Raw genomic sequence first — 25,249 nt, forward strand, 5'->3', positions numbered from 1 at the left:
AGGCTCCAAAGACAACATTATTATCTAATCAAATGGTACGATATCCTGTGTAAACCAAAGTATTTCTCAACGTTCACAAGAGGACCCTACAAAAACTGTAATGACAATTGTGTTAAAGGTGTCTATATCTTGAATTTTCTGCATCTTTAACTCTCCCACCATGAAATGCATAGTCAAAGAAGCCAGTCTACTGAGCACCATGAACAAATATAGAGGGCTACAAAGCCTCTTAGGACAGAGCCCGCTTACGATTCCCTTTCCGTGCACAGCATCCTTGAATAGTCCATACAAAGATCCTTAAGCCAAAATCCCTCCCTGGTCTTTAATTCTAAATGAGTAATTACTGGGTGTGTCAGTGTGTCTTAGGTTTGCAGGTAGTCTGGATGAAGGGGCTCATTTGCTCGCTGGCTCTGGAGCTAATTGCACTCACGCACATTCTGAAAGACGCTTAGGGTATCCGTGGGGAACCGTTGAAGAACCCAGTCACTTAGGGGGAGCAGACCACTAACAGCCGCCAAGATGTGTGACATGGGGGGACTGGATAACCTGGTGGCCAACACGGCCTACCTAAAAGCCCAGGGTGGTGATGACAAGGAGATGAAAAAGCGCCGCCGCAGCTTGGCTCTCCCCATGCCTGAGGTATGTGCTGCAGTGAGAACCTCCCTCGAAAAGGATTTTTCATCGCTTTGTGAAAGGCAGCCTATCGGCAAAAAATTATTTCGTGATTATTTGGTAAATAACACTGAGTTTAAGCTTGCTGCTGATTTTCTGGATGAGCTTTACGACTGGGATCTGAGTGAAGGTCCTCCAAAAGACAAGGCACGTCAACACATCCTGACGAATTATTGCAAGGCTGATTCCAAGAGTTTCCTAACCTTTCTTACCGGGGAGTCTGCGGACAAATTCAAGGCTGTGACAGTGGCCACGTTTGAAGAGGTGATGAAAGGCACAGTCCAGGATGGTGTAAGAGAGTTTCTGAAAGACAAACCCTTCACAGATTACCAGAACAGCCCATTATTTGATAAATTCCTTCAATGGAAAGAGTACGAGAAACAGCCCATCAGTGACAAATACTTCTATGAATTCAGAACTCTTGGCAAAGGAGGCTTCGGAGAGGTAAGCATGCAAACACTTCTACATATACTTCTCTAGAAGTCTTTTGAAATATGTGTTAAGGCAAATATTTTATATTTTAACCTGCTTTTAGTTGCATAGCTCTCCCAGTTGTTAAATAGGATGGTGTTTTCAGGTCCAAAATGTGTGTTTTCATAATGTTTTAAATAATATATTAGAAAAGATAAGAAAGGAGATACAAATGTGTGCTTCAAGAATTGTGGTCAATCAGTGTTGATCTTTTCTTAAGAAAATCCCTAAGCTGAAGTTGTCTATTTGCTTTAAAGCATAAGGAAGGATATTGTAGGCAAGGTGATTACACCTAACATAATCATGAGGATTTACCTAGTCTCAAGGTGACCATGAAGTCATGAGACATACAAGCACCTCTTGAACCTTAAAAATCATGGCTAACCTTTCATGAAGTAACAAATGCAAAGCCACAATGCAGAAAAATAGTGGTCTTGCGTTTATAGAAGTAACATGGTTTAAATACTACTTGATTTTATTGTCTTATCAATATCAAGATCTAGTTTTTAAATTCAGACACAAATATGACAGTAGATTGTATAAAAAAGCCTTTAAAATATTCACAATTGATAAGAGATGTTTGAAGAAAATCAGAGGCACAGGGGACCCAGAATCGAGCCTTGAGGAGCATGCAACCCAACATAAGTTGGTGAGACATTTAACTATGATTACGGTAATGTTTTTACCGTATAATGTTGTATATTGTAATGGACAACCAATTTTTTGTTATTAATGTAACTTGCTTAATAGTGCAATAGAGTGGATAAACCTTATCCTTTATTTACAGGGAATGATTGAAACCATTAGTAAATGTTAAGATAAGACAGGTTGCACATAGTTACCAACAGGGTTTGAGTTATAAACTGAGCTCTATGGGGGTCTTTAAAACTAACGTGTGCGCACGCACGCACGCACACGCACACGCACACACACACACAGCAGCAGCCCTCTACTTGCTACAAATTTAAATATGAAAAGGTTCAACTACGCACACCACATAACACATAATCTCGGCTCGTGCAGCACGCTCACAGGCATAGATTGCGCAATAATGTATTGCGCACCTTGGAGGTGCAGCGCAGGCATATTGTCATTCAAAAGATGCGTAGTTCTTTTGGGAAACATGTTTATCTTTTAGCCTATTTACCCCGTTAACGTAAATAATACTCATTACATTGACACTTGCATTATTTGTGATTAACATAATGGTTGTTGGTAATGTATTAGCTACCCCCACAGAAGTATGATTTCACTGCCTCCGTGGGAGCTCAGACCCTCCTTGTGGGAGCTCAGCTCCCATTGGCTCCCACATAACTCGAACCCTGGTTACCAAGATTTAAAGCTGGCAAGGTTCAAGTTTGGTTGACTTCTTGAAGCAGTTTTAATCCAACCAATGATTCTAAATCAGTGTTATTGGGCATTATTTGTAATAATATCAATTGTGGATCATGACATTTGTGATGACATACATTGATGATTTATAGGTATTCTTTTAGTTTATTTAGGGAGCTTTATCTTCATCCCCCCTTTAAAACAGAGAACAAGCAGCAGTCTCCTGATAAATCAAAAGATACATTCTTGGGCATTGATTATAACATAAGTCCTTTTTAACAACTCATCTGTCTTTCTCAGGTGTGTGCTGTTCAGGTGAAGAACACAGGCCAGATGTATGCCTGCAAGAAGTTATGTAAAAAGCGACTGAAGAAGAAGGGTGGTGAGAAGATGGCCCTGTTAGAGAAGCAGATCCTGGAGAAGGTTAACAGTCTGTTTCTGGTTAACTTGGGCTACGCCTATGACACCAAGACCCACCTGTGCCTTGTCATGACCCTGATGAATGGAGGAGACCTCAGGTACCACATTTACAACATAGGCTATGATGGCAGGGGTGTGGACAAGGGCATCGAGATGAAGCGCATCATCCACTACACAGCGCAAATCACCACCGGGATTATGCATTTGCACGAAATGAATGTCATATACCGTGACATGAAGCCGGAAAATGTGTTGCTGGATAGCTTTGGCCAGTGCCGACTTTCGGATTTGGGTCTGGCTGTAGAGATTGTTCCAGAGAAGACCATCACCCAGATGGTGAGTACAAACAAAACTGGTTGAAAAACACTGGTTGAATGGCAATTCCAGTTTGGAGTACTCATTAGCATTGCTAACATGATAATGGGAATCATAGCAAGATTGTGAACCCTCATGGGTGCTTTTTTTCCCCTTCAAAGTCATTGAAGTTGCATACACCAAAGTGCAGGCAATGACTCTTCCCTGATTCTGTTACATGTATCAGATCTTTAAACCAACAAGAGTTTGATGACATCATCCTCTATATGGTTGGAGTTAAGTTGGAGTCAAAAGCTGAGCTCAGGCTTAGACAGGGTTCTTCGTAGGGTTTTTACTTTAAATCCGGACAGGGATTACCGGATTGCTCAAAGATCTGTGCAATGAGTCTCTGAAGCCATTATATAACTAATTTGATCCTTTAGCAGTCAGATTATAGCCTGGCAATTTATAGGCCACGATTTTGTGTAGGGACTAGGTCGTAGACATTAGTGGACCAATTATTTTTAAACTAGCAGTCTATAAATACCAGTTTCCCTCAAAAACGTTACCTTGAGAGAGTTGCCTCAGCTGAGCGTAGTTTTTGACCAGGACACTTTTTTAAGCCTGTATCCTGCAATACTTCATGACACAGTTCTCATGTCATCATTGAGTTCAGTTTGATGTTACACCACATTGCTTCTAACTGAGGATTTCTCCACAATGTGCCTAAGAAAAGGTTGTCATTAACAAAACACCATGATGACATTGATCACTGAGCTCTAAACATTTGTCAGGACTGACACAGCCTACAAATGACCTGAAAAAAGATGCCACATTTTGCATCAGGGTTCCTTTAGAACTTACTTGCGGTAGCAAAAGTAAGCTCTCGACTCCATGAAAGTCCAGTAAGCTCATTATCCAGTACTCTGATGCTCCTCCACCAGCCAAAGTGACTGGGCTCACCTCAGGCAAGGCTGGCTTTGGGCCCCTAATCTTCTTAGTGGGTATTACACAAGTCTGTCCCTGATTACACTGACAGATCCAGGTAAAAGCTGAATATGTTAAGACATGTTAGTTTGCAAACACGTTGACTTTGACCTCGCAAAAATGGGATCAGTTCCTTCCAAATAGAATCAGAATAATCTTGATGATTACACATAGTAGAGTTTTGCCCCTTTAAGTGACCAGAGTGTGTAGGGTAACCATTTTGTGTAGGGTTGAGTAACCCTATCAGAACACAGTTCCAAAAAGCCACCAGAAAAAGTTTTTAATCATTTGCATAGGGAACATGGAAGAAAGTACAAGGACGTAAAAGGGTTAAGAATGTGTCAATAAAGTATCATGACTTCACTAATCTCACAGTAGGGATTATTGTAGTGTATGCACACATTTTTTAAAAAGGTGCGAGAGATGTTGAATGATGCTGTGTCAAATGCTAACAGTCATCATAATACAAACACCAGAAACCTATGGATCTCTTTAGAAAATATATATTTTTATTAGCAAAGGTTGAGTTCTTGGCTCCATGCCAGTTTGTAGTGTGTGTGCATTACTTACAGAGGCATGGTGTCTGGATCTTCCTTATTTATATTGGTGGATGTAGCCTCCATAAATGGCCAGGCTTTATATAAGAGGCTGGGCAGCTCTGTCAATGTCTAGACGCACATGACTCTTGACAGGTACTAGGCTTATCATTAGGATTAGGGCTGCCGGTGAGGTCATACATGGAGAGGGAGGGATGGGGGGGGGGGGGAGTAGCAAGAGAGGGAAAGGTGAAAGTTACACAGAGAGAAAGAAACAATAGAATAAAGCTTTCAGTAACCCAGGCTATAATACTGTGCAACACTTGCCCAAGGGCATGGTTTTGTTTAGAAGTCTTTCCAACCACAAGACCTATAGGCACAACATGCTGTCTAGTCTCTTGGGCAACAAGGAAAACATATAAACGTATTAAAAGAATGTTCAGATTCATATTCAATCGTCCCCATCTCCTTCAGGCTGGTACTGGAGCCTACATGGCTCCTGAGCTCCTGACCAAAACTCCATATAGGACATCAGTGGACTGGTGGGCCCTGGGCTGCAGTATCTACGAGATGGTGGCTGGCTACACACCTTTCAAAGGGCCAGAGAGCAAGAAAGAGAAGGTGGAGAAGGAGGAGGTACAGCGCCGTATCCAGAACGAGGAACCAAAGTGGGAGCACAAGTGCTTCGATGCTCCCACCAAGGACGTCATCCAGCAGTTCCTCAAGAAGAAGATTGAGGAGCGCCTGGGCATTAAGTAAGAGGCTCTTCTACTCTTTTAGGCAAGCCACATGCTGTTTGTGTGTGTTTCAAGTTTTCAGTCAATTGTCATTTTTGTAACTGTATATTTTTCAAAAAAAGAAACCGGAAATCAGTTACCCATATCATTTAAGATTTAAACGTTTTTGATCCGCTGTAATGGGTGTTAAGGATCAGAGATTGGAATAACACTGAATGAATGAACCGGTTTAGTAAGAGGAAAAATAACACAAATTGTGTCTAGATGGTGTCTCGATTTGCGATAACTTCACACAATGGTTAAGCAGTGAGCTCAAGATTCTAGACTCCACAACATAAACTGAATCTAAACCTTAACCAACATGTTGTCTAAACCCGTGCAGCCAGTGTTCTTGATTCAGTCTGAAAGAATACTTTTTACTTTCTTACCAGGAACAACATGGAGGATCCCAGGAAGCACGAGTGGTTCAAGAACATCAACTTCCCCCGTCTGGAGGCCGGGCTGGTGGACCCTCCATGGGTGCCCAAGCCCAACGTCGTCTACGCCAAGGACACCGACGACATCGCAGAATTCTCCGAGATCAAGGGCATAGAGTTTGACGCCAATGACAATAAGTTCTTCAAGGAGTTTAGCACAGGCGCTGTACCCATTCAATGGCAAACGGAGATGATCGAGACTAAACTGTTTGAGGAGCTCAACGACCCCAACAGAAAAGCGGGTGGAGCAGACCCCGATGACGAGAAGAAGTCGGGCACGTGTATATTGCTGTGAGATGTTCGATGTCGTATACGAATTATAACCATCAGTAATCTGTTTGTCTCTCTGTCAGATGCACACCAACATTGATGGATGGATCCAGAAAGAGGTGTGCGTCTTTGTTGAGAAATATGTACCATCCCTTTCTTTCAATGTTTAGAGGCAATGCTATCCAGGCAATGTTCGGTAAAATACGGAAGATGTGATGACTTATTTTGATCTCTGTGGTTCACTGCTTCTAAATGTCTAAAGATGTAGACATGCAACCATGTTAACTGCTAGAAGTCATTTTACAACCCTTTATTAAGGACTATAGTGTTAGATTACATCCTTTGAACAAATTTGAACCAACATGCCGAAATATCTTTTAGTATATTCAAGTCGATTGTGTAAAGGTTTCAGTATTTCCCCCCCCCCCCAACCGTCTTGTGTTCTTTATTAGCCGCTATCACGCCGTACTTAGTGCCAGCACTTAGTACCCCCATGGAACTAAGTACAGATCGCGTTCACACCGGAATAAGTTCCCTGAGGGAAGATTAGGCAAATGAAGCCGCTGACGTCACTTCTTCTTCTTCTGCTTTGGGTTTACTGGCAGGCCGCAAACACCTTCACGGCGTATACTACCACCCGAAGTCCCCGGCCGGAAGTCCCCGGAGTTGGGGACTGGCTTCAGTAGAAGATGCTGGGACTCCCAGATGCTTCGACTGAAGCCTTCCGAGTAAATCGCCAGAACGCCGACACCATAAGTTATTCTCTCTCCGTTGGTGCGTGGAGCTAATGCTAATAATGCTAATGCCAACAAATACAATGGCGGCTTCATAAAACTTTTCAGAGTTTTACGGGGCGTGGTTTGCAATTTGCCCAGACAATCGAAATTGGTACTTTTTTCTCCCCAGGATAGTACCACCTCTCTAGCAGGCACTAAAAATGGGGGTAAACATTCTCGGAACTAAGTACTCTTTTTGGTGTGAACGCAAAATTCCACGCCTATTGATGCCATCACAATGTTTACACAGTGAAAAGTGCTGATTAAGAACAGGGCAAAGATAGTTTTAGTATTTAATATTACACTTTTTTGATCCTAAACCTCATAATTAAGATTGACCACTGCATTGACATCAAAGTGGTCGTTTTTTTTGTTTTTTTTAAACAATTGTATGTATTGTATATAAGAAAATGAATATCTATCTATCTATGCACAGGGCAAATAAGTAAGTCATCTAAAATATAGTATTTACTGTAGAGGAAACTTCTGTGTAGCTATGCAGTGGGAGTCACCGACTCAGGAAGAAGACACGGGAAGAGCAGTAGCTTTGATGTCAAACACATGATGGTTTATTTGGAGTTAACGGCCGGAGGATTCACATCACAAGTCCAAGAGTCAGAGGTTCTGACTTCACGGTAGAGTTGCCACGTCAATTCTGAAGAACTCTACCCCAGACCCATGTATTTAGCTAGTTCAGAGAGCATCATCAACATGCTGCATAACAAGATAGAATGATAACACCTCTATCAGCTGACGCCAACAGGCAGGAACAGGGAGACAAAACACTGAGAGCACAGCAGCCAAGGTTACAGGTGCTTGTGCTCAGTCAGGACAGTTTAAACTGATACACTGGGTCAAAGTTATGGGCCTTGGAAAATATTCCACAACATTTACTAGTAAGAAAACTATTCCGAACTGTTCACCGATTCCCTCTACTGTTGGTGCTATGAGGCTCAATTTAGTGAGACATGGGGACGTTTTAGCCCTAAAAAATGTGTGCAGGAGGAAAATGTAGAGGAGTTGGAGAATAAGTTCCTGTACCAGGAATGTGCAGGTTGCCCCTAAAACACTGTGACACTTCAGAGTAGAGGTCCAACTGTAAGGAAATCGACAGAAAAATAAACACCAACTATTTTGATAATCGATAGTTGCAGCCCTGCTTCAGAGCGTTTTATTTAGTTTGAGACGAGTGTGAATCACTCAGACTAGAATGATCCTGAAAAAGACTCGGGATCATTAAGCTGAGTAGAGACTCGGGTTAGAGAGAAAAGAAAATCCTTGTAAGTCTTGTTTTACTTGTCTCAGGGTAACTATTTTTAAATGTCCAGATCTCAAACTGTGTTGAGTTTTTAAAGCTATTGTTATTAAGATTTAAAATATATATATATGATACATGTTCTTGTAAATATATATATGAGAGGCGTTGATACTATAGGAGTGTGACATGTAAAGCAGAAGTGTCTTTCAATCCTGCATCATTTGAATACATTAAAATATATGTCTTTTAAATTGTTTGTCTGTGATTTTTTTCTTGAAATTGTTGGTTGCACCATCTGAATTTACTTCCAGTTTCCGAGAAACAATTCCCAAATGTTTCCTACATGTTCTCAGGGCTTTATATAAGCAGAAAGAGTTTCTGAGGGCTCTGGAGTAAAACCTACAAATATCAGCTGCATTAATCCCCTCTCAGGATTCTGACCACACAGTTCACTTCTTAGCTGATAAGGCGATAACCTGTGTTATCCTTGCAACTTCTTTGCTTAAATCAGCTTCAAATCCGAAAGCTGAGTGACGCTCTGAGCAAATCTCATACTGTAAAAACTGAAACCATCCATCCACTCATCTTCTCCCGCTTATCCGTGGTCGGGTCGCGGAGGTAGCAGTTCCAGCAGAGAGCCCCACACTTTCCTTTCCCTGGCCACTTCAACCAGCTCTGACTGGGAGATTCCAAGGCGCTCCCAGGCCAGTGAAGACACGTTAACTTGACTCATTTCACATAACTGTATTAGGTTAGTTGAAAGCAATACTTTCCGAGCCTGTTTTTCAGGTCTCAGGCTCGAAAATGACATTCCCAGAACAAATGACCATATCTTCCCTTCTAAAAGGGTTCAATTAATAATCTTTTTTCTCAAAGCAAGGTTACACCTGTGAGTTGGATGTAGAAGTGTCAGAATCAATATAGATGTTTTTTATTTTAAAATAAATTCAGATTGAACACAGTAAAAAAATGTAAATTATTGTGTCCGTCAAAAAAAAAAATTACTTATAGTGAAAACCACCCTTGAATGATGGGATGGTAGACTAAAAGCTTTAGGAATCCAAACTACAACATATAATAAGTACCCTGTATCAAGATTGATGCAAAACAAGTGCAATTTGACCTTTTTAGAGAGATTTAGCAAAAAAATATCACTTCTGGGGTCATTTGGTGGATTTGACCTATCTCTGGCCCCCCTTGCTCGATTTTGCTGATTGACATCTCTTTCTAACCGTCAGAGCCAATGGAATCGAGGGGAACTCCCACATACTCCTTATTTGGTCATGTGTGTGTGTGAGACTGACGCATAGCCAAAACCAGAAGCTGCGATAACTCTGGTGGCTACCATTAGCAGCTAATTTTTACTCTCCGATTTTTACATACAAATGGAATTATGGATTATAAATTAAAACAAATTATTCCACAGAAACATTATCAACCTATGGATTAACCGATTCAGCCGCGTTTTTTCTCATTTTAATGCCATTGACCACGTCTTTTGATCAGATTGACAGCTACGGTGAGACGATCTCCCGTAAAAGCTACGTAAAGGTACGTGCTGTGATGTCTGTGTTTGCTTCCCCTGTCGCGAGTTTGGATCACTGATATATATGATGATATACATACCTAAATAATCTGTGGAACCTCAGCTTTAATCGGATATCTTGTATGTGCAGCTACGATAAGTAATAAGGGTATCTTTTATCTTGAGTTCTGTGCCAAAGTGCGTTAGCATTTTTCGCTCAGGGGTCATTTAGATGCTTCTTATGAGACTTGTGTTTTGTTTTGGTAAAAATTGTTTGCATCGTCAGTTAGCTGAGATTATTCCCGTTAATCTGGTATAACACATTAATAGGTTCTTAAATATTAAGATCCCCTGAGCCATGGGCGTCGCAGCCATTATATGAGGGTGGGACAAGTCCCCCCCACTTTTTCAAATGATTAGTTTAGACCCCCCCACTTTTACCATGTGGAAAGTCCGTGAATCGATCTATCCACTCGCCACACTTTGTAGAGCGCTGTGTCAGTGCTTCACTATCAAATTCATTCCACTTGCTTATTGAGAGAATGCCCAAATCAATGAAATTCCGTACCATGTTTTCACTGCTAGTTTGTACCAAGGCAGATTCTCAAGGCATGGTCACACTGCCCAAAACGCATGAATTACGTAAAAATGTTGTTAAGATTTGGTTGTGCGTGATTGTTAGTGGAGAATTTGACAATTTTTGCTGATTTACGTGATGAAAAATCACCGATGAATTGCGCAAGAACTACGGAAATGTCACGTACAAATCACTAACAAAGCACGCACTTCAGCGCAAATCAGAGCATAGCCCCCAAACATGGCCAATAGGTGTTTGTGAACGACGAAAGCTCCACGCATAACCTGCGCTCTATCACTAATGAACTGCGTATAGGTCGCGCATGAATCACGCAGGAATCACTTATGGATCGCTCATGAGCCGCTAACAACGGGCGTCACTATCGCATCCGCTCCGCGCATATATAAGCTGGCACTGACGGGGGTGTGGCATTACCGTTTCAACAGTCTAAGCCACCACATCATACTATAGAGAAGAGACCATGCCTCCCAAGAAAGGCCCTCAGCCATCCAAGACCAGGGAGAAGAAGAGGAAGGCCCCAACTGCTCCAGTAGATGTGCCTGTAGATGCTCCAGTAGATGCTGTGCCTGCTCCTACTGAAAATAATGCCGCTGAAGATGAAGATGAAGAGGTCGCCAGGTCCCCGAGCCCTCCACCTGCTCTTGAAATCCAAGCCGAGGTGCATGCTCCCCCTGCTGCTGCTGCTGCTGATGACGCTGCTGCTAAATCTGGTGCTGAAGATAACCGTCCTGAACCCTCTGCAGGCAAGGGCAAGGGCAAGGGCAAGTCCAAGGGGAAAGCAAATCCCAAGCATGACTACTCCATTGAAGCAGAGAAGGAAGAAAGTCTGCTTGAGTGGATGGCAGAGCATGAAGCAGCGTGGCGGCGGGGCCATCGAGACTACAAGAAGCGCAGGGAGATCTGGGGTGCCAAGGCTGCTGAGATTGGTATGTCTGTAGAGCACATCATGGGCTGGTGGAAGTCTGTGAAGGACTGGTATGTCCGGCTCAACAAGGTGAAGTCTGGCCAGGCATTGAAGAAGTACACAGACCGGGAACAATTCATCATCGACAACTGCAAGTTTTACAAGACCCAGTTGCCATCTACCAAGTCAGCACCCATGGTCAACTTGCAGATGACCACGTCCACCCAACCAGCCCGTGTCAGTGACTCTGAGCCAGACAGTGACCAGGAGCAAGCACCGACTTCCCTTGATGCCAACCTGGAGGTGGTGGAGAGGACTTCAGCCGAGGCAGCCGAGGCAGGCCACAGTTCCAGACCCATGAAGAAGAGGAAGAGGGAGAGGGGCGACCAGGAGGAAGAGTGGATGAAAGAGCTGAGAGACACCATGAAGGCGAGCCAAAAACTGCTAGCTCAGCTCATACAAGAGAAACCTGCCCAGTCCTCTGAGCGTGAGGTGTTCATTAAATATGTGTCGGACAGCCTGCGTGCAGCACCAGCAGAGCAATACCAGCAGCTGAAGACCCGCATCTCTAATCTCCTTGACTCTGCTTCCCAGGACACTGCTCCAGCTCCTCAGCCTGCAAGACCTGCCCAGGCCACGTCTGCTCCACCTGTCTTCCACCAATCACAGCAGCAAGTTCCTCTGTACCAGCAGCAGCAGGATCCTCACTACCAGCAGCAGCCTTTCCAGCAGTACCAGCATCAAGGTCTTCAGTACCAGCAGTACCAGCAGCAGCAGCCTAGTCAATACCAGCAGCCTCACCAGAGCCAGAGTCACACTTCCTCTGCTGCTTCTGGTGAGCAGCGTTTGTCGGCATCCAGTTTCAATCTTCTGCAAACAAGCCAAGAAGTTCTCGATGGGTCAATAAACCTCTCCGCCTTCAGCCTTGACAGCCAGCTCTTGCCGACCCCCAGCTCCAACAGACCCAGCACACAGTCCCTGAATACACCTCCAGCTCCTCAGCGTGATGAGAAGGACAGTGACTCTGACTAGAACTAGTTGCAGCAGAAGATTGTTATTGTTATTGTTGAATAAATGACATTTTCTTTAGCTACTAGTTATTTGTTTTGTGTGGAAGTTGGTATGCTTGACATGTGAATATGAATAGACATGGTGGTGTGAAGTGTTATCAATTTTGTAATAAATAGTCTTTAAAAGAAATGAAGTACAGTACAAAACACTAGACAAAACATGAAAAAAGTTCTTCAACATACCACAATAAACATATACTACATATAACAGAAACATACAGAAACATACAAAATACAAATTATTTCATATTCCATTATAACAATAAAACATAACAGCCTCCTGACTCCAGGTTGTCTAGACGTCCACCATCCGGTCTTGCCAGGGGACAGCACCTGCTGGAGAGTTGCACCAATGCCTCAACAAGTTCCTTTGCCTCTTGCCTTCCTTGGATGCTCTGTTGGGTGCCTGAACAACACGGGTGTCTTCCAAGTTTCTCCACTCTCGCCAGGCACCAGGTTGCATGTTGCCATTCGGGCCTTGCACATCGACCAGGCGATTCTGAAGCACAGGGTACCGAGTCCGCATGAGGTTGTGTAGGAGCATACAGGCCTTGACGATGAGCCTTACATTATCAGGGTGATGGTTCATGGTGCTCAGAAGAACTTGGAATCTGTTGGCAAGGATGCCAAAAGCATTTTCCACCACTCTTCTGGCCCTTGACAGCCTGTAGTTGAAGATTCTTGGTTCCCTGTCAAGGTTCCTGGTACCGTAGGGCTTCATCAGGTAGGTTCTCAGGCTGAAGGCGTCATCTCCCACCAGGAAGTATGGCACATCTTGAGTGTCGTGGGGCAAAGGCTCTGGCTGTGGCCATCCCATGATGTTGTTGTGCTCCAGGCCTTCACGCAGCTCGCTGTTGTTGTAGATATGAGCATCTGAGGAGGAGCCATTACCAGACACGTCTACCCACAGGAACTTGTAATCAGACGTCACCATAGCAAAGAGGATGATACTGAAGAAGCCTTTGTAGTTGTAGTACTCAGAACCAGAGTGAGGGGGAGCCTTGCATGCCACGTGCTTGCCATCAATAGCGCCGATGACGTGGGGGAAGTTCCATCTCTGGTACCAGTCATTTTCCAGTTCCAGCCAGCCTTCTTGAGTGGTGGGAGGTGACATCTGCTCATCTCGGTACTCCTCTATGATGGCATCGCAGACTTCTCTGACAACATTGCTGATAGTGTTGTGGGGGACCCTCCAGGCATACTGCATGTCACGGTACTTGGCGCCAGATGCTAGGTGACGAAGGGTAAGGGCCACCTTCAGACCAGGATCAAGGGGAGCTCTCCAGTTGGTTGTCTTCTTGGTAATTCTGGGGGTCAGCCTCTGGACAATCTCGTCAAACATGTCTGGAGGCATACGCATGAAGTTCTGGAAGGATCTTGGGTCTTCATTGCGGAGCTCCACCATCAGTCGATCATACAAGCCCAGCTCTGGTCTTCTAAAGATCCACTCTCTCACCCAGATGTTTCTAGCTTGTCTTCTCCTCCTTCTTCTCCTTCTCCTGGCCAACATCTCATGAACGTGCAGCAGCTGATCATTCTGGTTCTGGAGCAGGAATACTAGGACATCTCTCCTCTGGGGGTTCATGCTGATGAGATGTGTACCCCTTGGCAGCAGGACAATAATGGCAGGACTTGAAAAAATAGCCGCTTTTATATAGTGCCAATCATACGTGAGTTGTTAGTGATACATCAGTGACTCATCAGTATTTCATAACTATTGCATGCGCTTATTTATGTGTTCTGTTAGAGGTATATACGCCAATAAAGATTTTTTTAAGTGATTGTCAGTGATTTTAAGTGAAATATACGTGTTACTAGTGCGGAACATGCGTGATATGTCTGTTATTCTTCAGTGAAAAGTCATCGATGAACGCGATAGCGGCAACATTTTCGCGAACAATCACTAATATTCTACGCAAATTTCGCGCATTGTCCACGTAAGAACTACGCAACCTACGCAGAAATAACGTAAAAACATCTTAAAACTGCGTAAAGTCTTACGCAAACCGATTTTTGAGCTGCTCAAAACCAGGAATCGCGTAAAACGATGATGGGGCGTACATCCACATACAACCACTGAGGTTCCACGTCAGAAAAAATTATGAAATACGCAAATGACAGATGTATCGCGTAAGACTAAAAATGTGTGCGAAATTCATACGTAATTCATGCGTTTGGGCAGTGTGACCATGCCTTAACAGTGATGGCGGCGGCGTCTCACTTCTGGAGAGGAGTTTCGTCTTTATGTCATGATAGAGAGATACAAATACTGAATAGTTTAGATGAGAAAAGGCATCGAAATGCCAGGTTACTAGTATTTATCATGTAAACAGGGAACATGAATAACCCGATCTGTCTGTGCTCATGTAAACACCATATCCCCAATATGAGCATAACCGGGATAATTCTCATAAACGGCTTACTGATGTCCATGTAGAGACGCAGTCAGTGTTTTTTACTGGAGCCTCAATTCGATAAGAGATTATTTTCTGAGTTCTTTAACTTAGGTAGTACCAGTGGCGGCCGGCCCATAGGGGCGCCGCCCCCCCTCTTCCCACATGTTTGATTGTCATTAAAAATAAAAAATAAATAAAAAAATATATTTCAAAAAAAATAAAATATTATATATATTATATATAGTTGGTATCAGTAAAATGTATAATCTACAATAAAATCTCGTTTAAAATTGTTTTACGATGTCTAAAGTTACTGATAAATCACATGTTTCCTGGCTGGCCGCAGCGTACCCTCTCTCGTCCGGGCGGTAGAAAGGAGCCCTCAGCCAGAGCAGCAGCAGCCAACAAGCTGACTGTTGCTATCTGTAAACTATGCCGCCGAAACATAATTTCAGCCAATCAGCGTCGTCAGATCTGATGCTCAAAGGGCGCCCTGTCAGCGCCCTGGCCTGTGTGTCTGTGAGTTGTTTGGACTCGTATCCAAGGTGACGCTACAGTAGTTGTCTGCAGGTGGAGACTCCGGTGCTAGTGGATCGCCGGAGCTGTAGATTGATTGATTGATTGATTGAAAAGTTTATTAACAGCTTGTATATTGGGTACAGTACAGTACAGCTCAAAACATACAATTGTTAAGGGGATGCAGACCAGAGAAAGACTTTCGTCTTGTTTACATCAGGGTCCCCCATTTCCAATTCATCATGTCATTTAAGACATATAAGACATATTTGACATACAGATGGCTTATTTACAATTTACATACAGGTGTTTTTTTTTTTACATACAGATTGCTTGTTTACAATTTTCATTTTAGATTTCGTTCTAATACATCCTAACCGGACATTTAAGACATACCAAGTCTACAGATATACAGTTAGTAACAGAGTCTAAAATGCGAGTATATACATAGATGGGGGGGGGGTGTTTAGAGTTTTGAGAGGTCCTGATAATTTATTCCGGTAAATTACTCTGACCTCCTAATTGACCTTTCCGAAGATTATTGAGTCTATGTAAGTTTGCTGCTTGGCTCAGATCCACCAACGTCAGCAAGATCTCACCTCTTCCTAACCCCCCCGGAGAACCAGGTTCAATTAACTGCTGTTTCAATTCAGACAACTCTTTTTTAATCTGTTTAAGCGATCCCGAAGGATTTTGATATCAGTAAATGGAGTGTGCTCCTACCTAAGTGTGTGTGGCAGGGTGCAATCTTACCTTTGAGGCAGGAGAGGAGGGCACAGGTGTCTTTTAAAGGATCCCAATCCAACAGGTGGGATTCAGTTTATTTGAAGAAAAATAGGTCCAAACTAATACAGGGTTTTTACCTTCTCTCTTTACAACATTATAATCATCCTAACAAAAAACCGTGCTGTGATCATGTTCAAATGAAACTTTAATTCACAGTCTTACATTTATTACCAAAATGTTTTAATTTCAACTGCCCATTTCAGTTGTGACATTTTAAAATTCTCCCGATAGAATTTAGAGGTATTTCCTCGTAAAAAGACCGGTGACAATAAAAAGCGCATTCAACTTTTTCATTTTCACCAACTCAATTCTCATCAGTTTCATACCGTTTTTTCCGACACAGACGGCGGATTAACCTGTCAAAAACACATTCCCATCCGCCAAGAGTTCGAAGGAAGGTCCTTACAGGTCGCGGTTATAATATTCACAAACACATCTTCCGACACAGACGGCGGATTAACCTGTCAAAAACACATACCCATCCGCCAAGAGTTCGAAGGAAGGTCCTTACAGGTCGCGGGTTTATAATATTCACCAACACATCTCTCATCAAATCATTCCACTCAGCCAACAACCAAGAAAATCGAGAGATATTTACCCCGTCTGACAGAACCAATACCGAGAGCTAGTTACCCAGCTCTGAAGCACACAGCCTACCCGGAGAGAGTCTACCAGGGGTCACCCCCCCTCTCTCGCTCTCTCAAAAAACCAGTCTCTTTATGCTAAAAAAACTGGATCCTAAACCCAAAAAAACAAACTCCTCCTCTTCACGTAATTTGTGAAGAACTGCGCATGTCCTATAATGTACAAGGCTGAACATGCCTCAACATGTTTATACTGTAACTATAGAAAAACCTAAAATATGAAGCATTTTCATTGTGGGTTATACAAGAATATAATTGATTATATTTGATTATAACTAACTTTCGTTTTTAAGTATTAAACATACTATGCAAACTCACAACACCCTCTTTTCAAAACGCAAAGTTCTCAAATAGCAACAGAAAAAATTGTAAGCAATAGATACATATTCAAAAACCGTCAAGAAGCATTCTCATTATGGGTTTATACAAGAATATGATTGATCATGTATGATTTATAATTAACTTTCGTTTTTAAGTATTCACTTCATATGAAGATCTCAACACCCTCTTTTCAAACGCAAAGTTATCAAATATCAACAGATAAAATCGTAAAAACATACATATTACATCCGTAAAACTCCACGCATCAATATCATGAAAAGTTCTTCAGTATGTGTAATCAGGACGACCTTTTGATGAACCTGGTGTGAAAAAACACCGAAAACATAGTACCGTACAGGAATGTCCTTGGGCGAGGGGCCCATCTGTTGTAGACTCCTAAATCCATGTTGCTATCTGATGTATATTCTTGACCCTGACCATGGAGGGGTTGCAGTTTTTCGCTGGACGACATCTCCAAACGAAAAACCAGATAACTCGGTCGACAGTTGTTATGGATTTTTTAGACCTCGTCATGTCGCTCATGACTTTGTGACAAGGTCAATGAGTCCCCACACAATGATAGCACAAACGAGGAACCAGAGGCATATGAAACAGCTTAGCTGGCACTCGCTCATGACATCCTGTGTGTGCAGTGTGAGATTAGGTGTATGTGGTGCCAGTGTGGTGCTGGTGGTACTTGTTGTCGTCTTTCGTTGGTGACTAGGACACATCACTTGTTGGTCTGTTTCTACCGTCTCTCCTGGCCTGTGACTACGACCTTGCAGTGGCTGGCGTGGACCCACGTGGCTCTCTCGGTGACCTTGACCGCTGTCTGGGTGATGAGGAGCACCTGGTAGGGACCTTGCCAACGGTTGGATTTCCAGCTCTTTCTCCGGAAGTCCTTGACCAGCACGAAGTCACCGGGTTGGAGATGGTGAAGTGGACCAGTGGCAGGGGGTAGGTAGGGTTGCTGCTACCTGGCGTCTGATATCTGACCATGCAGTTATCAGGTAGTCGTCATCCTTTTTCTGGGAAATCCACTGCGATCTGAGTGGCTCAGCGGGTAGAGATGCAGCCTGTCCCACAGAGCTGGAAGAATCATCCTCCTTCTCTGGCGGGGTCATAGGTGACTCAGCCGCTGATCCATTAATAATTGTTTCAATTGAAACAATTTCCCCCAGGAATCCTTCCAAGGGGTCTGGTACTCCATGTTCCTCTGGAATGTCTATTGACAGCAAGGACATCTTTTTGGCTTGGGCACCCGGGGAGACCTCTGAATCAGATCACTTTTTTCTCTTACGAGTCTCCTCCTTTTCACCGCTTGCCCCTTCCGGTCCTTCTGCACAGGTTTCCTGGGTCCAGTAGCCTACTTGGCTTCACTTGAGGCACTGTGACTGAAGTTTCCCCGCTAGGCAGGTTCAAATCCTCTTGGTAGATTGCTGAGGTATTAATCTCAACAATATAGCTAAACTCAAGTTTAAATCATTTCTCTGATTCATAAAAAGTTGTTTCAGTTAAAATAAAAACTTCCCCAAGGGTTTTCTCAAGAGGGTCGTGTATTCCATATTGCTCTGTAATTTCTATACACAGCAAGGTGATTGTTTCTCCTCTTACTCAGTTGGCCTCTAATGGCAGAAAGCATTGGGCCATAATTTACTCTTATCAGTTTAACGACCTGACAGCCCTACACCTTCATGCTGTGTGAGAACCAGCAAAAAAGAAGGAGAGATGTGCTCAAAAAATCTAATTTAAATGAATACTCTTTTTAGGGTGTAAGCGTATATCAATTAAAAATAACTGAAAAGAAAACTAATAGTGTAAAGTTAAAAAACAATGAGAAAAATAATATAAAGGTTATTTTCCATTTCCTCTTTGATACTGAGGTATTCTCCATTCAAGCTCTAATGATCCATATGCTAAATAGACAGAGTTTCGTCTTTCCATCTTTCTGCATAATTCACTATAGATTCTAACAGTTCTACTGCTAAATCCTTTGCATTGGAGCCATTGCTTGTTACTCAGATTTAAATTCCCTCTTTTGCTCTATAAAATATCCCTTGGCACAGAATTTTACCAAGACAAATTCTAACTTATTGCGGGAAGATCCCACAAAAAGCCATCCTCTCCTGTGGAAGAAAACACATTAACTGCCACGTGTGTGTGCAAAACATGTCATGTGATGTGAGACTGATAGCATCAACAGTGGATGGGTAGGCCGCAGTCATATTCCTATCTGGATTCTAAACTCAGTTGGCTCGGGTGAAACGGTCCTCTCCTCTGGAGTGAAACTACTTTCCCAGAGATTGACTTCACTGTATCCAAACCTTCTGATTTAGTTTTAAGCTAACCCTTCTCTGGACTTTGCCCCTTTCTGGTCACCCATACACGATTTCTGAATTTAAACGGAAAAGGTGTGATAGTTAGATATGACCTGACCTTTGCCCTAGGTAGCTTTTCCATACTTATAGGAATATATTCAGCCTGGTCAAATTGATTGGAATGTCCCAATTTGTTTTACAGTTTTTTATTTTATACTCCACTCTTTGGCTCTAATGCCTGATACTTATACGGTAAAGACCAGATAGGTGTGACTCCCTTTATCCTGCAAGGGTGACAAAAACTTTCTCATTTTTAAAGTGAGTGACATTATCCATTCCTATTCCCTCAGTTTTTAGGAAAAAATACTTATATGTTCCGCCATTTTAGCAGACACTGTGTTCCAGTTACTCTGGTCAGAGGATAAACATGTTTATGACTCCCTCCATTTATAAAAGGTCACAAGGAAATACTTATTCCCACTGGGAGTGCGGGTCAGAAAAGGACCTGCTTATGTCAGCACTAAAAATGGTTAGTGGTCCTTCCTCTATTATTTTAAGATGCTCAGGATGAACTTTCTTAAACCCATCCACCTCTACACATTGAAGACATGTTGACCATGTGTGTTGTAGGTGCAATCGCAGTTTTGGTAAGAGGATTTTATTGTGGAGACAATATTTCCTCATCTGAAATAGGCCCACATGGCCTAAACTGCTGTGTAATTCACGCACAACCTAAGGAGCTTCTTCAGGTGGTACGTGAATGCTTCCACCCTTTTTCCATATTCTAGGGAATATGGCAGTCAGGTGGTTAACTTGTCCCGTGCTTTAAGCAAGGTCAAACTTCTCTATTACCCTGATAGTTAAATTTGATCTTATCTGTATGGCTACGGACATGATTCCATTCTACATGCCTGCCTTTAACTCTGCAATAAGACCCTCAATAGATGGGGTGTAAGCGCTTCACCTTTCACATTTTTTGAACTGCCTTTGTTTCCAATTATTAAGCTCTTCTTTACCCGCTTTTTAATAATAATCACTATCAGTAATAATACGGATGTGTGCTATTTTTCCTTTTTTAGCAAAAGGAAGTCCCTCAACAAATGGCCTTTTCCTCAGCAGGCTGTACCTGGTATTGCACCCTTTTGCTTGCAAAGTACTTCACCTGAATTAGTTTTCTTTATAAAGGCCCAAGTGGCTGCTTGGTCACCTTTTCGCAAACTCCCCTCTGTCAACAGTGTTATCTGTGGAGTAGCGGTTTTCTGTAAGGGTTTCAATGTTTCCCTTTGTGGCTTACTTCCTGTGGTCCTCTGCACCCCACATCTGGATCAGACATTATCATCTTCCATTTTCTTCATCTACTCATCATTGTTTTTGCTCCCTGAACAGTTTGTTTAGTAGCTTCAGATATTGAAAAATAAAGAGTGTATATGCACATTCTGGTACCTTGAGACATTTCCCTCAGGGCTGGATACATTTTTAATGCAAGTGCAAGATGCTTCTCTTCAGGAGATAATTTTCCCTCTGTTCCTGATCAAGTCATGGACATGAATAACACAGATTTTCTATCACCCTGGTTCCTTATCTCCACATTGTTAGTTTCTGAGAATGGGTCTCAACATACTATTTTGGTTTTTGATATTTGATATTATTGTTCTGGTGTTAAGATAATTTTTTGAATCTCCCTCTTTTCTTAACAACTGGAGCTATGTCTATTTTAGATCCGACTTGGTTAAGAGTTGATTTATTCATTGGTGAGAGGAACACTATTTCCCTTGTGCTGGGGTGGGGGATGCTTTGGGAGAGTTCCTTAAAATCTCCAGATCTTCCTCTGTGCTGAGGCCATAAAACTTTTAATGGTCTTTCGTGGTCTGCTCAAATTTTCTTCCCCTCCAGAGGTCACGCCTGTCTTTGACCCTGTGTGCTGCGTGTTTCTGCAGCACCTCGGGAGCAGAGAAAAGAGGAGACCTTTTTTCCAAAAGTGCATTCTCCTTCATGAGCAAAATAGCACCACATTTAACTCTCATTGACTTGTCTTTAAAGCGTTCTTTAAGGCTTAAATTGAGTTTTCTGTTGTGTAACAGAAAATCCCATTCCCAAACAGGGGTCAAAAGTAAATAGTTTAGTTGATTTTGGTAAAGTATTTGAGCTTTAGCTTCGCAAAAACTTTCTCATATTAGTTTTGAAGATATTTTTGGGGCTTGATATCTGCTGATAGTTCCCACATAGGTTTTTTCTTAAAAGTACATTCAAAACAACCGGTATTTGTGGGTCATCTGATCACCACATTGCCTTCTGACAGTTTAATAGTCCTTATCATATTATCACACTGTTATTGCATGCTAGGACCTATTCTCTTTGCCAGAGCTACTGCTATTTCTCCTGCATGTTTTAGCTTCCTATTAGCAGGGTTTATTAACATGGTTTGTTGATCCAGTTTAAGATTTTCAATATTTGACATTATTTATTTCCAACATTCCTTTTTCCTGAATATCATGTCTAACAATGTGGTTGTTTTTTTTCTAGGAGTAGTAGATGGGATACTCCTAAATGGCATTTTTTGAGCTTTTATCCCTGTATGGTGGAGATAGGGTCTCAAACATTATACCACCTGCTTGTTGCTCTCTGTCAAACGGTAGTCTGACAGGAAACGTATTTTGGTCGCGGTACGCCCGTGGGTCTGGGCTAAGCTGACCAGGGCGGGCAGAAGCTCCGGATTTTGCTTCTGTGTATCCCCCCTGTGTGGTTGGCTCCGAGTCATTAAAAACTGTGTTCTAACCTCGTCCGCCATTTATTTTTGTTTGTTTGTTTTTAAAAAACAACACAAAAATGTATTAAAGGGTTCACGTTCACTCTTTTATACACATGCAAGTTCCTAGGCTTTACTCTCGACGGGTGATCAGTCCGACTATACCGTCACTTGGTTCTAAGTTCTCTTTCTGGATTCAGTTAGTACATGCGGGTACCTCAGCTAAGAGTTGTATTTACCAAGCTTCGAAATTTTTAAACAGCATAGGTACCTTTAGACCTATGTTTATCTTTATTAAATCTCCCATTAACTCTTCCCCACGTTATGTTTTAACGCAAAAGTTCAAACCGCAGCTCTTGGTCAAGTCCTACCTATAAGTTTCAAAGTAATTGGACAAGTACTGAGCAGTGCTCCTACGGCTGACTTCACTTTAGCCACCTAAACCTGTGTTAAAGGGACCACAGGCTTCTCAATTTGACTAGGGGAAAATGAACCTTCTTTAGCTTCTTTAATCAGACAGCTATATCCGATATAATATAACCCTCAGTCCGGTGCAATAGTATTAACTTAAATTACTACACTTTCAGGTTTAATTATATATATTCTAGGATTTGGGGTAGGTATTTTAACAAGACTTTCAGCCTGTATTTCGCTGATTTGTATTCCTCGACTTTTTTCACTAGGTCGTTTTGGTTCTTGTATTTTGACTCTGTAAAAATATTACTTTTCACAGAGCCCCACGTTGGGCGCCATGTTTAGAGTTTTGAGAGGTCCTGATAATTTATTCCGGTAAATTACTCTGACCTCCTAATTGACCTTTCCGAAGATTATTGAGTCTATGTAAGTTTGCTGCTTGGCTCAGATCCACCAACGTCAGCAAGATCTCACCTCTTCCTAACCCCCCCGAAGAACCAGGTTCAATTAACTGCTGTTTCAATTCAGACAACTCTTTTTTAATCTGTTTAAGCGATCCCGAAGGATTTTGATATCAGTAAATGGAGTGTGCTCCTACCTAAGTGTGTGTGGCAGGGTGCAATCTTACCTTTGACGCAGGAGAGGAGGGCACAGGTGTCTTTTAAAGGATCCCAATCCAACAGGTGGGATTCAGTTTATTTGAAGAAAAATAGGTCCAAACTAATACAGGGTTTTTACCTTCTCTCTTTACAACATTATAATCATCCTAACAAAAAACCGTGCTGTGATCATGTTCAAATGAAACTTTAATTCACAGTCTTACATTTATTACCAAAATGTTTTAATTTCAACTGCCCATTTCAGTTGTGACATTTTAAAATTCTCCCGATAGAATTTAGAGGTATTTCCTCGTAAAAAGACCGGTGACAATAAAAAGCGCATTCAACTTTTTCATTTTCACCAACTCAATTCTCATCAGTTTCATACCGTTTTTTCCGACACAGACGGCGGATTAACCTGTCAAAAACACATTCCCATCCGCCAAGAGTTCGAAGGAAGGTCCTTACAGGTCGCGGTTATAATATTCACAAACACATCTTCCGACACAGACGGCGGATTAACCTGTCAAAAACACATACCCATCCGCCAAGAGTTCGAAGGAAGGTCCTTACAGGTCGCGGGTTTATAATATTCACCAACACATCTCTCATCAAATCATTCCACTCAGCCAACAACCAAGAAAATCGAGAGATATTTACCCCGTCTGACAGAACCAATACCGAGAGCTAGTTACCCAGCTCTGAAGCACACAGCCTACCCGGAGAGAGTCTACCAGGGGTCACCCCCCCTCTCTCGCTCTCTCAAAAAACCAGTCTCTTTATGCTAAAAAAACTGGATCCTAAACCCAAAAAAACAAACTCCTCCTCTTCACGTAATTTGTGAAGAACTGCGCATGTCCTATAATGTACAAGGCTGAACATGCCTCAACATGTTCCACAGCTGTTATGGGATAAGACACCCTTTCATATGAGGTAAAAAGGACATGAACTCTCTTTGGCCTCTAATGTTTCTCCCCTTAGTGTGAAGCCCCCCCCCCCCCCCCCCCCCCCCCCCCCCCTCTGTGGACTGCTGCCAGAGGAGAGGAAGAAAACTCAACCTAAACATACCACTTTGTTTTGTTTATACTGTAACTATAGAAAAACCTAAAATATGAAGCATTTTCATTGTGGGTTATACAAGAATATAATTGATTATATTTGATTATAACTAACTTTCGTTTTTAAGTATTAAACATACTATGCAAACTCACAACAGGGGGGAAGCTGTCCATTGAACGACAGGTTGAGATTTGTACCATTACCGGGGCCAGTTTTGCAATGCTCTCCCCCGAAGGTGCTCTTTAAGAGAGGTTTTGAAGGTAACTATAGTTTTACTTTCCTTTACAGTTGTGGGAAGAGCGTTCCACCTTGATGTGGCATAATTGCGAAACGTGTATTCCCCCTTTTTTGTGCCAAATCTGGGTTTCACATGATTTGTGGAGCTCCCTCTGGTGTTATGATCATGGTATTCCTTGACCTTTGGGAAGAATTTTGACATGTACATGGGTACCATAGAGGTGTAGTGGATCTTGTAGACCAGGCCCATTGCAAGTAGCTGTACTCTGTCGTCTACTCTAAGCCATCCTAGGTTGTCAAAGTGGGCAGAGGTGAGGTGGGTTCTAGATGAAAGGTCAAGCAGTAGTCTGACCAGTTTATTTTGCGATGTTTGAAGTTTTATTTTTAGCGCCTTGGAGGTGCTATGGTACCATGACGTGCAAGCATAGTCATAGTACCCTTGAATGAGTGCTCCTGCCAGAGATTAACATTTACATGCTTATTGTAGTTGTAAGGGCAATGCCTGTAGCACCATGGAGCATATGTGTGGGCTGGACCTGTATTTTACAGGAAAGGAGTGAGCAGAGGGTGGAGTTGTCGATTCTTGTTCAGTTTTCATCTTCCTCACCCTCACTTTGAGTTGCGTGCGCTGTTAAAGAGACGCGCTACCATGGAAACCAAACAATGGTGTAGCTGTATTAAAGTCCGAGTGGAAACAGTCGTGAGTAAATCTGATTTTGTCAGAAATCGGGAGAAATGCGGGAGCATCCCGCGAAAATCGGGAGGGTTGGCAAGTATGACACACACACACACAATGTTCGTATTTAGTCTCCTGATTTTAAATGGGAATTAAATCATTTGAGTCTTCCCAAAGCACCAGTGTTCTGCAGTTTGTGTGGGCCTACTGT

The 25,249-nt window shown here is 42.5% G+C and overlaps 1 protein-coding gene across 1 annotated transcript; it reads left to right on the forward strand.

Annotated features, from left to right (window-relative positions):
• Nucleotides 1-519: 519 nt before the first annotated feature.
• grk7a (G protein-coupled receptor kinase 7a) lies at nucleotides 520-6,264 on the forward strand. The gene is made up of 4 exons (XM_034215278.1): nucleotides 520-1,116; nucleotides 2,776-3,231; nucleotides 5,187-5,467; nucleotides 5,881-6,264. Exons 1-4 carry the CDS (start codon nucleotides 520-522, stop codon nucleotides 6,218-6,220), a joined length of 1,674 nt encoding a protein of 557 aa, XP_034071169.1. The 3' UTR covers nucleotides 6,221-6,264.
• Nucleotides 6,265-25,249: the final 18,985 nt, after the last annotated feature.

Source organism: Gymnodraco acuticeps, unplaced genomic scaffold (genome assembly GCF_902827175.1).
Source record: "Gymnodraco acuticeps unplaced genomic scaffold, fGymAcu1.1, whole genome shotgun sequence".
In the NCBI taxonomy this organism is placed as follows: Eukaryota; Metazoa; Chordata; class Actinopteri; order Perciformes; family Bathydraconidae; genus Gymnodraco; species Gymnodraco acuticeps.

What these genes read in the sequence shown, in the direction of transcription:
- grk7a (XM_034215278.1), top strand. Translation starts at nt 520, where the DNA reads ATGTGTGACATGGGGGGACTGGATAACCTGGTGGCCAACACGGCCTAC. An exon ending in GCAAAGGAGGCTTCGGAGAG is followed by an intron (nt 1,117 to 2,775) that starts GTAAGCATGCAA and finishes TGTCTTTCTCAG; the next exon opens with GTGTGTGCTGTTCAGGTGAA. An exon ending in AGAAGACCATCACCCAGATG is followed by an intron (nt 3,232 to 5,186) that starts GTGAGTACAAAC and finishes CATCTCCTTCAG; the next exon opens with GCTGGTACTGGAGCCTACAT.